The 16034-nt window shown below is 40.3% G+C and overlaps 1 protein-coding gene and 1 long non-coding RNA gene across 2 annotated transcripts in view; one reads left to right on the forward strand and one right to left on the reverse strand.

The window, feature by feature from the left end:
• Positions 1-16034, forward strand: part of cacna2d2a (calcium channel, voltage-dependent, alpha 2/delta subunit 2a) — a 324986-nt gene that overhangs the window by 244781 nt on the left and 64171 nt on the right. The window contains exon 9 of the mRNA XM_036571307.1: positions 13655-13705. Within this exon, the coding sequence (XP_036427200.1) occupies positions 13655-13705 (51 nt within the window). The remainder of the gene's footprint in view (positions 1-13654; positions 13706-16034) is intronic.
• The window catches only part of LOC118808553, a 57709-nt gene that overhangs the window by 34115 nt on the left and 7560 nt on the right, over positions 1-16034 (reverse strand). The gene's annotated exons all lie outside the window — the stretch shown is intronic.

The following is a 16034-nucleotide window of genomic DNA, read 5'->3' on the forward strand; positions in this document are numbered from 1 at the left end:
AAGTGGATTACTTTTTGTCTAATCTCCTCAAAAAATCTCCTGAAAAATGAATAACTGGTACTTAATGGTTGGGTTGACTGTAAATTAAAAAATGATCTCTGGCTTTTGCACAGTAATATATAAATCAATCAGCACAGTTTAATCTGTAGATAAATCCACCAAAGAACTAAGAACATTACAATTCTCAGACAGATAATACTATAGGATTGATGAATGTAGCACTATATATCACTGAGAGAGAGTGCTTTAACACAGACAAATGAAGTTTATGAAATATTATTAAAGAATGAGAACAAATGTTGAGCATATACTTTAAAACTTTAATGTTTTCTCCGTTATGGGAGCGTGTTTGTTAGTCCGTGTGAAATATTCCAGCAGAGAGATGCAGTTGAGGCCTTGTGTTGAATTCCAATAGTGTTGTATATTTTACCAGAAATACAATCTGTTTTCTTCAGTCTCATATTTATGAAAGGTAAACAGAGACCTCTGTGGTCATCTGCCAGCACAGATACGCGCATCTCTGCATCACACCCTCTGAATAATCAACAAAAAAGTTGGATAAATAAAAGTGAGACAACATCTTTCTTCGCCGTGGCTGCTGTGCTCCACATCCGCCCATATTCTTAATCTTAATTCAATCTTTATTCAGCAGACGCTCGCAGAGGAGGAGCAGAGAGCAGCAGTCCATAAAATAATAACCCCATCAGCACTGCGCACGTATGAGAGCACACGGACACGTATGATATCTCTCACTCACGCGCACGCACGTGCTACATAAACAGTCCTGAGCCGTCCTCCCCTCCCCTTCCCCCGACTGACCGGTCACACCTGCACATTTCTGTTCACAAATCAGCAGCTGTGTGACATGTATGTCATCAGAGCGTATCATTTCAGCGGATGAGCATCGATAATCGGCTCATTTCTAATTTGCTAATTTTAGTGGCACCTCGTCAGACGAGGAAAAGCACACAGGATCGCAGAGAGAGAGAGAGAGAGAGAGAGAGAGAGAGAGAGAGAGGACATTATGACATTCAGATCCAGAAATACTGAGACACAGAGAGAGAGAGAAAGACAGAAAGAGAGAGTGAGACAGGAAAGGGGTCAGAAACTGAAGAGAGAGAAAAAAGGGAGAGAGACGAAATATATAGTGGGGGGGGCATTTAGATCCTGAAAATACAGAGAGAGAGAGAAGAAAGAAATAATAAGGGGGGATAGAGGGAAAAGAGAGAAACAGAGAGGAAGAAGGTGAGAGAGAGAATAAGAGAAAGAAACACAGAAAAGGGATAGAGCGTTAGAGAGAGGGAGAGAGGACATTATGACATTCAGATCCTGAAATACTGAGACAGAGAGAGAGAGAGAGAAACACAGAAAGAGAGAGTGAGACAGAAAAGGGGTCAGAAACTGAGAAGAGAAAGAGAAAAAAGGGAGAGAGACAAAAATATATAGTGGGGGGGCATTAAGATCCTGAAATACTGAGAGAGAGAGAGAGAGAGAGAAGAGGGGGGAGAAAGAGAGAAGAAGAAAGAGAGGACGAGGGGGGAGAGAAGGAAAAGAGAGAAAGAAAAAGATGCAAAGAAGGTGAGAGAGAAAATAAGAGAAAAAAACAAGAAGCTAAAAGGAGGGATAGGAAAATAGTGAACGAGAGAAAGAGAGAGAGTAAGACAGGGAGAGGGAAAGTGAGACAGATAGAGAGAGAGAGCCAGAAAGAAAGTGAGAGAGAGAATAAGAGAAAGAAACACAGAAAAGGGATAGAGAATTAGAGAGAGAGCAAGGGAGAGAGGACATTATGACATTCAGATCCAGAAATACTGAGACACAGAGAGAGAGAGAAACACAGAAAGAGAGAGTGAGACAGAAAAGGGGTCAGAAACTGAGAAAAGAACGAGAAAAAAGGGAGAGAGACAAAATATATAGTGGGGGGGCATTTAGATCCAGAAATACAGAGAGAGAGTGAGAGTAAGACAGGGGAGGGAGAGTGAGACAGATAGAGGGCCAGAGAGAGAGCCAGAAAGAAGGTGAGAGAGGGAATAAGAGAAAGAAACACAGAAAAGGGATAGAGAGAGAGAAATAGAGAGAGAGATCAACAAAATAGAGAGACAGAGAGAGTGACGGAATTGAGGAAAGAGAGAGAGAAAAGAGTGAGTGAGACAAAGGAAGAGAGGAAGGCAGAAAGGGAGAGAAAGTGAAGAATGAGAACAAAAGAGTGAAGAGAAAGAGACTAAAAAATGAGAGAAAGAGCGAGAAGAAGTAAGACAGAAAGGGAGGGGGAATAGAGAGAGAGAGAAAGAGAAAATAGAGGGAGACAGAGATTAGAGGACATTTAGATTTAGAAATACTGAAAGAGAGAGAGTCAGAAAAGAGAGATAAAGAGTGAGAGGGAAATAGGGGGGGATGGGTCAGAGGGCAGGAACACAATCTGCTGTGAATGTTCTCCTTTCAGAGGAACTTCAATTTCTTTTTTTCCTCTTTTTGTCCGTTCTGCCCTGCGATAGGAGTGATGGGTGAACTGCAACGTCTCGATTTTAGGAATGTAATACAGTCCAAGCGAAACAGGCCTTATTACAGTGTCAGTCCCTGCTTTTCGTTGGTGGGGCGGGGGGCGTATTTCTTAGTGATGTGTTTGTCATCTCTGGAAATGCTGTTTTCTACAGCTGTCCAGCAAAAAGAAATTGCATACAGATACAGTGATTTCATTTGAGTGAAACGCTAATTGAGTGTGGCTGTTCTGTATGTAGAGTGGTGTTGAATACATACACAGTGCTAATTCTGAACTGAATAGGCTCCAGTGGTCACTTACGTAAAACATCTTAAATGATTTTTGGCCTTAAAGAGGAATTTTGGCAATTTTTGTAGTTCACAGTAAGTCAGTAAGTCACATTGTGTTCTAAACCACAGTGAGAAGTCTGGGTGATGTTAATGAAGACCTGGATGCAGTTGGAAGCAGATTGAAAGAAGCTTTGGCATTTTTACAGAAATGAGTAGGGCTATTTGGGTGACTATTGAGTTGTAGTGTTTGTTAGCAAAATTAGCTCCAGTGCTAAACTAATGAAGCGCTCCACGTGACTAAAGTGCCCTTGAGCAAGGCACCTAACCCCGAACTGCTCCCCGGGCGCTGTGGATAGGGCTGCCCACCGCTCCGGGCAAGTGTGCTCACTGCCCACTGGTGTGTGTGTGTGTTCACTGGTGTGTATGTGGTGTTTCACTGCACGGATGGGTTAAAAACCGGAGGTGAAATTTCCCCGTAGTGGGACTAATAAGGGTAACTTTAACTTTAAGAAGAAATATTCTTGGCTGGTCAGCTAGTAGAAAATTGCATAAATTTGATTTTTCGCCAGTCTGTTCCTTTAGGATGTTTTATGAAAGCGGCCGCAGTGCTGCGAAGTTTGGATTGTGTCTGCTCACAGTAAAATAAACAGCACTCAATTAGTTCCACTAGCCTTAGTTTGGACAGTGAGAGCCTCATATTAACTGCAGGAGTTAATTTAATGGAGTTTACCAGCCCATGTTTATGGTCATCTTCCAGTTAGGGCCATTTGTCGGCCATGATGTGTTTTTATTTTGTACCTCCTTAGAGCCCAGACCACATCAATCTGTCCTTGCATTAATGCACCCTATATATGTATGTTGTATGTCCCGTGGGCGCTGTCACATGTGCTCCATCTCTGCCCATGCGTTGGATTTACGAAACGGCAGATGTTGATGATGACAGACACTTGCTAGCCGTGCTGGCTGAGCGTGCTTTAGCACTCGGGAGTATGTGTGTGTGTTTGGGGCTGGGCGTTGGAGTGTTTGTGTGTGTGTGCTGTGGGGATCAAGGGAGTGGGATCGTGGTGGCACCAGCCAGGCCCATCTGTGCGTCACCTGGCCCGGGCGCTGGGGAGTCTGGGTAATGACTGGGAAGGAATGGCATCGCTGGGCCGCAGTGGAGGGGTAATTATGGAGTGGAATCCATGCAGAAACAGCACATCTGGATCTAGCAGGCGTGGAAGCGCCGAGGTTGAGGACAAGCTCAGTTCTGCTCCATTCGGGCCAGGATACAGGAGATGCGTGAAGGCCAGAGTGCAGAAAGGCCGCAGGCTGTTTGGCTTGGTCAGGGAGGGTCATTAGCTTAGTAGCCTCGTGCTAAGAATTGGGGGATGCACAATGATAACGAAATCAAATCAGCATTTTTATCTGTCTGATTCAGATAAAAATGACCTAAATCACACAGATGATTTGATGCATTTATTTATTTGGTAGAGCAGAATGTTAAGGTGATGCTGGGTTAGTGCGCTACAATGTACGAACCCTTCGGAAATAAAAGTTATATTTCTATAATACTAATCCAGGTAGACGTGGACCTAATCTCCACTTTTTATAAATGTTAATGTAGTAGTGGGTGTTATGGCCAAACATTTTTATCATTGTATAATTAAAATTTCTGATGGTTTCAGTACATTTCATGGTACATTTTTCCAAGTAAAACCATTTTAGGTGCTTAAGTAAACCTGTTTTTGTTTGTTAACAGTGGCTTATTGTTCTAGGATGTTCACTTTTTAATAAGAAGCATTTTTAACCGACAGCAAATCTGAAATATTTTATTAGCTCCTTAAAATCCCAGGCTTATTACATTCTAAGGCTTATAATTCAGTTACTACAGGGACTTCAGTGCAAACTGGTTGAGTTATTCTTTGGTTATAGAAGTGTGTAATAAAACTTTGGTCCCACCAGTGAGCCCTGGCCATTTAAGGGGTTGACCAAAATAATAATAAGCAAAACTGAACAATATATAGATAAACTAATGTCAGTATTACTATGTCAGTGACAGTACTGCACTAGCCCCGCAGGCCCGGCTCAAACAGTGCAAAAGATTTTTTCACATCTTAATTTCTGCGCAGGTGAAGCTTTTTTTTTTCTTTCAAATTTTCCATTCCACTTTAAATAGAGCAGCAACTGCTGCACTATTTAAGGTGGAACAGGAAGTTCAAATAAGAAACCAACTTCCTTTAAGTCATTCGTCTCGTAAATGTGTCCCATATACTCATGTCTTCAACCTTCAGACACTACTGGAATTTGAAAATATTACATATTATCAGATATCAGCATCTGTCCACAATTCCCATATCAGTGCATGCCTAGTAATAATGTGCCTTCGGCTTATGGGTGGGCAATGGGACAAAAATATAAGATTATGAGACTTTTCACAATACATGCACCTCCAAAAGTGGTGGGACAAAGTTCACTGGTTAAAAAAACTGGCTAAAGTGTGCACAGCAGCAAGACAGGATGACAGGTCTCTTTTTCTGACTGATAAAAGACCATTGTCCACTGTCTATAGTACCTACTGACTGACTAACTTTCCGCACTACATACAGCCTAGCTCAGAGCTGCAGTATAATAAAGTCACAGCAAATCTTGTATAAACATAGTCGGTGTATTTTGCACGATTCAATAGGCTCAAATAGTTTACTTTGCTAGCTCACATCATCAAATTCTAGCTTAGAATCGTAGCAATAGGAAATACTGCAGATAACATTTAATAAATTGAATAAAGCGGTTAGTATAACGTAGTGGGAAATACTGCTGCCCTCCATGTGGTAGACTGGGGTTTGATTCCCACCATGTACCACGCGATACCAATAAGAGTCCTTGGGCAAGACTCCTGTACATCTGTAACACGATACTTAAATTAAGCCTATGAAAACACTAACAGTTATGTAATTACATCACTTTTTAGTCAAAACAGTTTTTAAGGCCTTGGAAGGCAGAAGTGAATAAAATAACATAATACATGTTCATAATTCAACTTAAGATAAATAGTAATATAATATAATATAAAATGTGGACTTCCTCTTTCCAAAGGCTTTGTACATATTTAAACGCTGTCTGTCATTGGTAGTAATGTAATGTGGTGATATAAACTGAACATGTGTAAGTATTAGTTCGTGCTTTGCAGTAAAAAGAACATACTGGATTTGTGAGCTGCGTCAGTCTTCTAAACACTTTTTCACATGTATATTTCACTTTTTTGGAAATGTCCCGCCTCCCAGCACAAACTGAGATTTTTATTGTTCTTCTGCTGAGTCTGTTTGCCTGTAGGTCAGTGATTCCTGTAATTTAGAGACGTTATTTTTTTCCCCCAAATAAAGCCTGCCTAAAAACACAGAGTGCTTAGAAAAGTGCTGGGTCAAATGCCAGCTTGCCCCAGTTGTTTCTGTGGGGTTGAGTACACGAAACATGACACACATCACACAGTGTTGTATCCTTGAGACAAGTTGGACTGTACAAAAAGTGCCAGGAAGGCAGCAGTGCTTCATTTAAAAAGGCTGTAAATCAGCATCTACAAAAATAAACAGTTTAACAAGAATCAGGAGAACAAAAGTAAAGCATGATAAAAAAATGAAATGATCTGTCTTTTTTGTGGTGTCCAGTGTTGTAGAAGTACTGATGATACCCAAGATATACTAAGAAAAATGTAAAGTCTGTCATCATAACAATAACAATGTATTGTCATATTGCTCGTTATAGTGCCCGCCCATACCTTTACTCCCAACCAGATAGAAAGAATAGATTACACCTTCCTCAGTCTTACTAGCCACGCCCAAAGACTCGCTAAACAGGAAGAATGAAATAAAGAACAACTGAGACAAATTTGAGGAGTGGACAAAAGAAGCTGAATTCTCGAGTGGACTGCTGGATCAGAGACAGGAGGAGTGCATGTTAGCCAGCACTGCAGGTGCATAAGATAACTGCCAGTAACTGGACGCTAGCCAGCTCCATGTTGGTTGATGCATTTCACTTTGAAATAAGTGAATAAAAAGCTAGAGCTGATTGAAAGAAACGGATTGTTGAATGAAAATGACAATGAGAGCCTCCAAAGAAGTGTATTTATGGCTCGCAGCATTCATAATCCATAATTTATCTGGAGGACAGACAATACAAACAGGCCACTGCACCAGAACTAAGTCCTTAAGAATAAAGGTTCCCAGAAAGTTCTTGGTTTGGACACACGGTTCTGTGGTAACCTTTACGGTTATGGTTCTAAACCTTTAATTTGAACCTTTACATTTTGTAGAGAGAGAGAGAGGGAGGGAGAGAGAGAGAGAGGAGAAATAGAGAGAAAAGGAGAGATAAAGCAGAGAGAGGGAGGGAGAGAAAGAGAGAGAGCTAGAAAAGAGAGTATGTATGTGAGAGAGAGAGAGAGAGACAGAGAGAGAGACAGAGAGAGATTAAGAAATAAAGACAGTACAGAGCCCCGCTGGTGACATCCTATATGAATAAAAATAATGCGTGGCCACGACTTAGTAAGGCGTGGAAACAAGATAATTAAGTCGTGGCCATGCCTTAGTAAGGCGTACGAACAAGATCCTTATGTGTGGCCACAACTTAGTATGATCTCGTTCCCACAAGTATGATCTCGTGGCCATGACTTAGTAAGGAGTCTTACTAAGTCGTGGCCACGCATTATTTTTATTCATATGGTATGTCACCAGCAGGGCTCCATAAGAGAGAGACACCCAAAGGAAGATAGTTTTAGGGAACCACAAGTGGTTCTTCTGTAGCATCGCTCCAAAGAAGCCTTTCCGACCCCTGTGCTTTAGATTATGGACGTCAGTGAGAGCGTCACAGGTGGTTGAATGGAGAATGCAGTAGAATCATAAGGAATGATTTCATTTTTACAACAGAGAAGCAAACGGTCGTTTACCAGTGTACGAAGACTCAGAGATCAGAATGTTAAGGGACAGGACCAAGGACAGAGCCCCCCCCCCAGTGACTGAGTGGTCTTTTGGAGGTTTATCCAGCTTAGTCTTGGAAAAGAAGCAACCAGTGTCCTACATCCTGCTGGTTGATGCCATAACAGAGCACAATTGCTTTGTTTAGCACTACTGGAGAAAGGGACCCTTCCATCCCAGTGCTAACATGATCCTCTACCACAGGTGGCACATCTGAGAACCTGAGGCCCAGCGGGTGCCTACACTTCTGCATGGCTAAGCAGAAGCACCATAGGATGTGTGGATTGCAAACTTCTTGCTGTCTTGAATGGAAGCCTTTAAACAGAGTTATCTAACCTTCAAATGCAGGGAAACAGACGCTATGAGTAAGCAGTTTAACACTTTGTACTCGTATGTGTTTTATGTTTGGATATGAAAAGAAATCATTAGACTGTAATTGCTTTAGAACCCTTCCCAAATCACATGAGCCAATTTAAGGAAGTAGTGTCTAGGAAACTGGTATAATGTTAGCTCCTAGGATTATCAAAGAAATGAATGACATTTTGAAAAAAATCATTTAAGCAGTTATTATACTGCAGCAATGTGCATGAATTCTTCTAGCTAGAGACTGCACGAGATGACTTTTTAATTTCCGACACCGATATAAAACTGCTAAGCTTTAAAATTAGATATTTGTATTTGAAGCACTTCACAGTGGAACCATGAACACTCAAAGAACAATTTGAATGCATTATTGGTTTGTTGCATTGTTAAAAGTTTGTTCTCTGTGATGGAAACGTGTGGTGAATGTGGTGATTTTTCAAAATACAATTTTTAAAATGGTTCTATTTAGCAGCAAAATTGGTTCCATTATTGTTACAAATCATAGAACATGTCCAATGACATCTTCTACTGAGAACACACTTCTGCAAATTTAAATGCACTATTACTGTTTATTTGCTGAATTTAACATACCAGAAAAACTTAAATAAAATGTGGCCTGTGCAAACATTATGGCACACTGTATGGTTTATGCCTTATTTTTTATGTTAAATATGCAAATAAATAGAAGTTTTGCCCTAAAATTTGCAGAACAGTGTCATATTTAGGTGTGTTCTCTGTAGAGGATGTGTTCACTTATTTTCACTTAGAAAAACAACAGAACATGTAATTCGACCGAGGACTTTCAAACTTTTTCATACGACTGAATACGACCCTCTTTGAGATTCCCCATCAAGACCCCAAAAAACAGAAATCCCCAAAATGTATAAATGACCAACACATTATTACTGTTGCTAATTGATGTTAGAAACACAATGTTGGGATAGTAGTTTAAGTAATTATCGTAACATTAAGTCTTTATATGAGCACGTGCTTACGTCTGACTACATAAAAACACAAGCGAAATCTCTCTAACCCTTTTAGACTGAATGTGTTGGCATGTCAGCGGCCATTGTTTCTACACTTTTTGTCACCACTTGCTAGCCACTCAGAAGATTGAATACACCATCCAGCAGAACCACTTAACTCCTTGGCCAGGGCTCACTGGTGTGCTCAAAGTTTTATTACACACATCTATAACCTAAGAATAGCTCAGCCAGTTTGCGTTGAAGTCCCTGTAGTTACTGAATAATAAGCCCTAGTATGTAATAAACCTGGGAGTTTAAGGGGTGAAAGCAGAGATTCAGAGACCCTCCCACACAGCTTTAGCTTCATTCTGAAAACATGACCGTATTTAGCTAAATCATTAGCTAATTCCAGCATGACTTTAGACCAATGAGATCTGAAGATTTGTGTTAAATACCAAGATACTTGATAAATGTCAGCAGTGAGATGTGGCTCTATACAGCTAGATAGCAATATATATCACCAGATGGCAGCATTGAGAGAAATGGACACAGACTGGTATATACAGACAACAGAGTCTAAGTAAGTATAAGTTGCTGGAGTATTCAGGTTATTCATTCAGTCTCTTTTGTTCTGTATAATGTGAACATTTTCAGGTTTTTTATGCATTTGCGTATCATTTTAGTCTTAAACGCTGAATTTGTAGATCACTTGATATATTGTAATATTTCACCAAGATACAGTCAAAAATATGAAGATATGCCCAGCCAAACACTTTAAGTTTCTAAAGGGTTAAAAGTTCTGGAGCTGTGCTGACAAAAACAGACACAACATTCAAGACTCCTGTCACTGTGCTGCAGCTCTGAGAAAAGCACATGTAAGCCCCAGCGTTTACTCACACACACAAAAAACACATCTTGAAGCTCCATTGAGCTCAGCCTAGAAGGCATCGTCCATCAGTCCTACACGGCCTGGCACTCGTTCAAATTACAGATTTCAGTAATTAAACTGATAAAAGTCAAGCTAGAACGCTTCATGGCTTCCCTAGTGTCAGTACAGAACACGCGGAGCCAGTAGATGGTCTAACTTTAATGTAGCACTCATCAAAAGTAACTTCTCGTCTTCCCCCTGCGCAAAGCCTGAGCATGCTCAGAGTGACTATTAGAACTGTGTCCCCTTCAGCTGAGGTCCCTCAAAGCCTTAGTGTGTCAAGTGGTTTTGCAAGCTTTGTCTCTAAGCGGAGGGTCCGAGTTCACAGCGCAGGTTTGGAGTGTTGCGCGCTAGCTGCTTGGCCGGGCTTCAGAAAGCCTCCTCGCTGGGCCGGCAGGCACCTGGTGCCCACTCCTCACTCCGGCTCAGCAGCCTCATTAGCGTGAAACAAGAGACCTCAGACGACTGGTCCGCTCCTGCTAGCGCAAAGCGCTAACTACCCGTCTGTACAGCAGCCAGCTAGCTCACAATGCACAGGTTCCCAAAGCCTCTGACGATGAAAGTAGATCGACCACATCCATCAGGCGACTGGGCCTATTGTGTCAGCCGTAATGTGTTTTTAATTGCGCATGTTTTTTCATTTTATTTTTCCCTTTTCTTTTGATTTGAGTCTATATGTCACGCTCTATCAGCCGTGGACAGATGCTGCCCTCGTCCCCTCCGTTTTTTTTTCTTCCTGGTGCTACACATCTCTCACTGCCTGCGCTAGGCTATGCTAAAAATGGCCGCCGTGTCGTTAAGAGACAGGGCCCTTCTCCAGAGCACAATTTGCTAGCGCTAGCACAAAGACAGCGGGAGATGGACGGACTGACTAATGTGTTTGTCAGCGGCCTGATGAGTCAGCTGAAGAACAAAGCCTGTCCAGCCTGGCTTTTCTCCTGACGCTGCGCTGCTCAAACTGCACCCTCGGTTAGCTTAGCACTAATTGTTTTGACAAGGAAGACGCAGTGTTGAGTTCACTCGGACACACAGAGGCGAACAAGCGTTGCCAGATTAGTTTCCGGCCAAAAAAAAGTCCAAAACATGCAAAAATGCTCGAAAAAAGGGCCAAAAAAAGTAAAGAAAAAAGTCAAAGGTCAGCATTAAACCAAAATGCTAAATTATACAACAGCAAACCGTCAGGACATCGATAATAAACTGCCAGGGGACAATAAGTACTACTGTCCCGCCTTCGCAAATTTGGAGACAAGTATTTCTTGCTATACACTCTTAAAAAAGATGGTTCTTAGTGGTTCTTTAGTAAAGAAAATGGTTCTATATAAAACCATGAACACTTGAAGGACCCTTTGCATGATTAAAGGGTTCTTTGCATCATGAAAGGGTTCTTCAGATTGATGGAGAATGTGCTATAGATGTTTTTTGAAAATGGTTTTATGTAGCACCAAAAAGGGTTCTTCTATTGTGACAGTGTCAAGCTTGTAGCATTGGAGGAACCCTTTTTGGTGCTATATAGAACCCCTTTCAAAAAGGTTCTACATAGAACCATATACCACACATTGTTTATCAATCTGAAGAACCATTTCATGATGGAAAGAACCCTTTAAGCATGCAAATGGTTCATTTTTTGTCTTTTTTATTTATCTTTTTTTTTAACTGGTATGAAGAAACAACGGCTTTTTTATGTAATATTTAGGCTCCAATCAGGAAATCAATAAATAAGGATGATATTGCAAGCAAAGAAAGAAGCATAACTATTTCCCAATTGAGCAGTTTAAAGAGATGTTTACCTTCTTAAACTACTCGTTTTCTGTATGGAATATTCAAATTTGTTGGTCTGCTGTTGAAAAAATGGTAACGTTTTATTTTGGTAGTTGGTTAAAGCTTCGTATGTTCTCACCTTGTCTTTATATTGTCCTATTAATAAATGATAGTGTTTTTTCATGTTAGGTGATATTCTGTAGTACAGCATTATGTCTCTCAGCCGTATTGGTTTAACAATTTTATATTGTTTTCATGTTTATGTTTATCCCTCACTACAATACCCAGCATGCATTATGCAAATATGTCGTTTAGCCATTGGGAATCGCTGTGGTGCCAACCAATCCTCACTGCTAGCCAATGATCTGTATGCAAACAAATTCAACCATGCTAGCAAGTGTACTCTCACTTTGGTGGTCAAACAAAGTCGTAAAGAAAATACTGATCCTATTTTTATTCAATCTAAAAGGTTTTTCCTCTGTAGCTAGAGAAAAGAAGCCAAACGGAGGTAAGGTATCTAGATACCCAGCTACCTTGCTAACCAAATTTGTAGCTTGTTATCTTCTTAGTCTGACGAGTCATTTCTGTCATTTACACGATCCCTTTCTTCCATCCTAATGACTATGTGAAGCCAGTTATTACAGTAATACAGTGACAAAATATTAGGCTTCCTAGCACTAACATTAGTTGTTTGCCTTTTGCATTCTCCTGCTAGATTTGTAGTTTTTTCAAAAGTTACTCCGATGTCAAAGATATATAATCAGAAGAGGGTTTTCTAGTCTTCAAGTTTGAAAATCTCACTCTGGAATCTACTTCTGCACAGTTGTAGGATGCACATAAACATTTACAACAGATGTAGTGAGGCTTACATATTGAATTTTGAGACCCCATTTACACCTGGTCACGTCGTGCGTCTTGAGTATGAGGATTATTCTGGCTAAGGCCATAAAATTGCAAGTATAAACACAGACAAGATGCATTTAAAACAGATACAAATCCGATCACTCAAACCACTTCAGGAGGTGGTCTGAGACGCATTTGAGCCCCATTATAGCAGTGTAAACGCATCCGTCTCTCCAAGACACATTCAACAGCCAAAACCCCTCCCAGTACAACCAAATCCCCTCCCAGTACAACTGAAACTCCTCCCAGTACAACCAAAACTCCTCTCCATGCAGTAGGTCACTGGGCACATGATCCATGTCTGCGAGAATGATAATCATGGATGACACACATGTTTGGGGACCAGACGAAACAACATGCTTAATAGCAATGTGGACAGACACTACTGTGCAAAACAAACTGCAGACAAAGAGGCTGAACAGATAAACAATTGGTGATTTGTTGCAATGTAACGACTGGATTTGCATTTTTTGTCCCACACAGCAATCGGATTACAGTCCAAATAACCGGAGACGCATTTGACTACGAAGTGTAAATGCATGTGGCTAAAATCTTATCAGGATATAATTCAGATACGAGTCACATGAAGTAAATGTCTTTTAATCCAGCCTCACCTTTCAGTGATTCACTAACCCTAAACCCAACCCTCTAAGCTTCATCTACTCCTAACCCTTATCCTGGTGCCAACCCTGCTCGAAATCAACTGTTTCACCAGATTTTGTTTGCAATTTGAGCATTTGTTGATGAGCTATAAGCAACCATCAAATTAAAGTGTGAATAAATAAATGTGTTTTGTGATGTGGATTACAGTAACATTAGTACTGAACTACTTTTCGAGTAAATTCTCTAGTTGTACAGGTTTTTAAGATTAAAAAAAAGACATTTTCATCTGCAGTTTAGTCCAGTGTCAATGGTGCTGTTGGATTCAAACATTTAAGATATAATAGGCCTGAAAGTAGCATGTTAAAAGTCAACTAAATGGGTTTATAATGCCTTCAACTGATTTTCATTTCTGTCTTTAACAGGTACATCCAGGGCGCATCTTCTCCTAAAGATATGGTCATCATTGTAGATGTGTAAGTACCACCCCCCCACACACACACACACGTTATCGCTCTCATACACAAATGCAGGCTATTGCTAGTCAATAGAAGGAAATAGAAATAGATACAAAAATCAGTATGGCACTCTAGTGCCACCTGTTGGTTCCAAAAGCCACTGGACCAGCATTTCAGCCTTACAACGTCATGTTGGCATCCAAAGCAGCACTCATTTTTCATATCACAGTGTTATTGTACTCGCTGAAAAATGACTTGGAGGTTATGTGCAATGAAAAATGGCATTAGATTTGCGCCTTGCTGTTTGAATTGCTGATATATCTGCAGCAGGTACAGAAACGAGAATGACTTTGAACCAGTGTTCTAGATCATGACATATCTTATCTGGCCTCTGAAATACACGGTAGTGAGGAATAATACATATCTGAATATCCTCCTGTATAACCCGGTTGATCGGCTTCAAACTGGTGGGAAATACTGAAGGGCACTTAAGGGTTAATGGGTTGCCATTGATTTATTCGTGCTGAAACAACCATTTTTAAAAGGCAAAATTACTTTTATCCAAGGAGCACTATGACTCAGTCTGCAGACACCTTCTGTAATTAGTGAATTCAGCCTTAAAGTGCTGGTTTTCAATTGTACACATACAGCTTGCAAAATCTCCATAGAACACAAATAGAATGGGACGCTCTGGAGCAGCAGCACATGAGCTTAAGGTCATCACACCCAATGCCATGAGCACTGAGAGGGGTCTAAAAGCCCCCCAGCATTGGGCTGTAGAGCAGTGGAACTGTGTTCTCTGGAGTGATGGAGCTCCATCCAATACCTTGGGGATGAGTTAGCGTTACAGAACTGATCATCCATCATCAGTACCTGATCCCCACTAATGCTCTTGTGGCTGAATGCAAATCCTCACAGCAATGTTCCAACATCTAGTGTAAAGCCTCCCCAGAAGAGTAGAGGCTGTTACTGCAGCAAAGAGGACAAACTCCCTATTAATACCCTTCATTTCAGAAGAAATGTGCAGACTTTTGGACACACATTGTGAAATAGAAATAGATTTATATAAACAATAATATCTATAGTTTAGAAATGCATGAAATTGCTGCATTTTTTACACTGTAATCTGAAAAATTTGTTAAATTAAGAAAATCTTTATTTACCCTTTTTCCAAAGTTGATGCATCCCTGGATGGATTACAGCTCAGAAAGTGTATAAAGGTCATAAACAATGTGAAATAGAGCAGCACTGTCCTCCTCCCCTTAAACCTCTCTTCACCCATTTATAGTGCCACTGTATTGTAAATGTATCAGCCATTTCACCTAAAAATACTTCTGTATTGGAAATCTGATCCAATAATATGCATTGTATTTTTACATTGTGTGTCTCCATATTGCAATACTTCTCTATAGTGAAGTGCCCCTATCATGGAAAACTGAATTTGTCCTTAGTTTTTAAAATAATGTAGTACATAAACATTTGTTTAGGTTTCAAAATCTACTGTTAACTCCCCAAACCCTACTGTACATATATGGAAAATAACATTTGTAATTCGATGCCACAAAAACCAACACATTTACATATATTGGCCTATTCAGCCTACAGCAGTTTAGCTCCACACCTTTATGTTGAACTTAAGTGTTTCAGTCTGGCCTGCTTTTTTAATGTGGCACAGTACCAGTCAGAACAGAGGTAATGTAAAAGTAATGAAACACCCTGATTATTTCGGTAACACTTTATTTTAAGGCTACCTACATAAGGATATCATAACACATACATAAGCATTGAATAACATATTTATAAGGCAATACTTGAGTATTTAAAACAGCTTATGGCAATAATTGCGAGAAACCATAAACTGAAGTAAATGACATCTTATTACCATAAGAGTTTTGTACTCATGTGGGCCTGTGTAGAACTTCTAAACCAGACCTTGCTTCTAAGTTCCATTACTTGTGAATGAGACTTCATAATAGTGTTATAAATGGAACAAATGTCCTTCACTGTAGTTGAAGGTCCCTTATGTCAATGCAATGTCATTTACTTCATAGAGCATCTTATGTCATATGGCGTTTACTAGCATGAGCTGGTCATAAGTGCTCAAATATTGCTTCATAAATATGTTATTCAGTGCTGATGTGTGTGTTATGTAGTCCCTACGTAGGTAACCTTTAAATAAAGTGTTACCATTAATTCTAAAGGATCAGCAGAGATTGGAATTAAGTGTTTGTAAAAATGTTTTGGTACAGTCCACACTGTACCAAAGGTCCAGTTCCTCAGGGAGGAAATAAAATACAAGAAAAATGTAGGACACACTCATACTGTACTCATACTGGTCTGTTGTGAT

This window comes from Colossoma macropomum, unplaced genomic scaffold, assembly GCF_904425465.1.
Source record: "Colossoma macropomum unplaced genomic scaffold, Colossoma_macropomum, whole genome shotgun sequence".
Classification (NCBI taxonomy): Eukaryota; Metazoa; Chordata; class Actinopteri; order Characiformes; family Serrasalmidae; genus Colossoma; species Colossoma macropomum.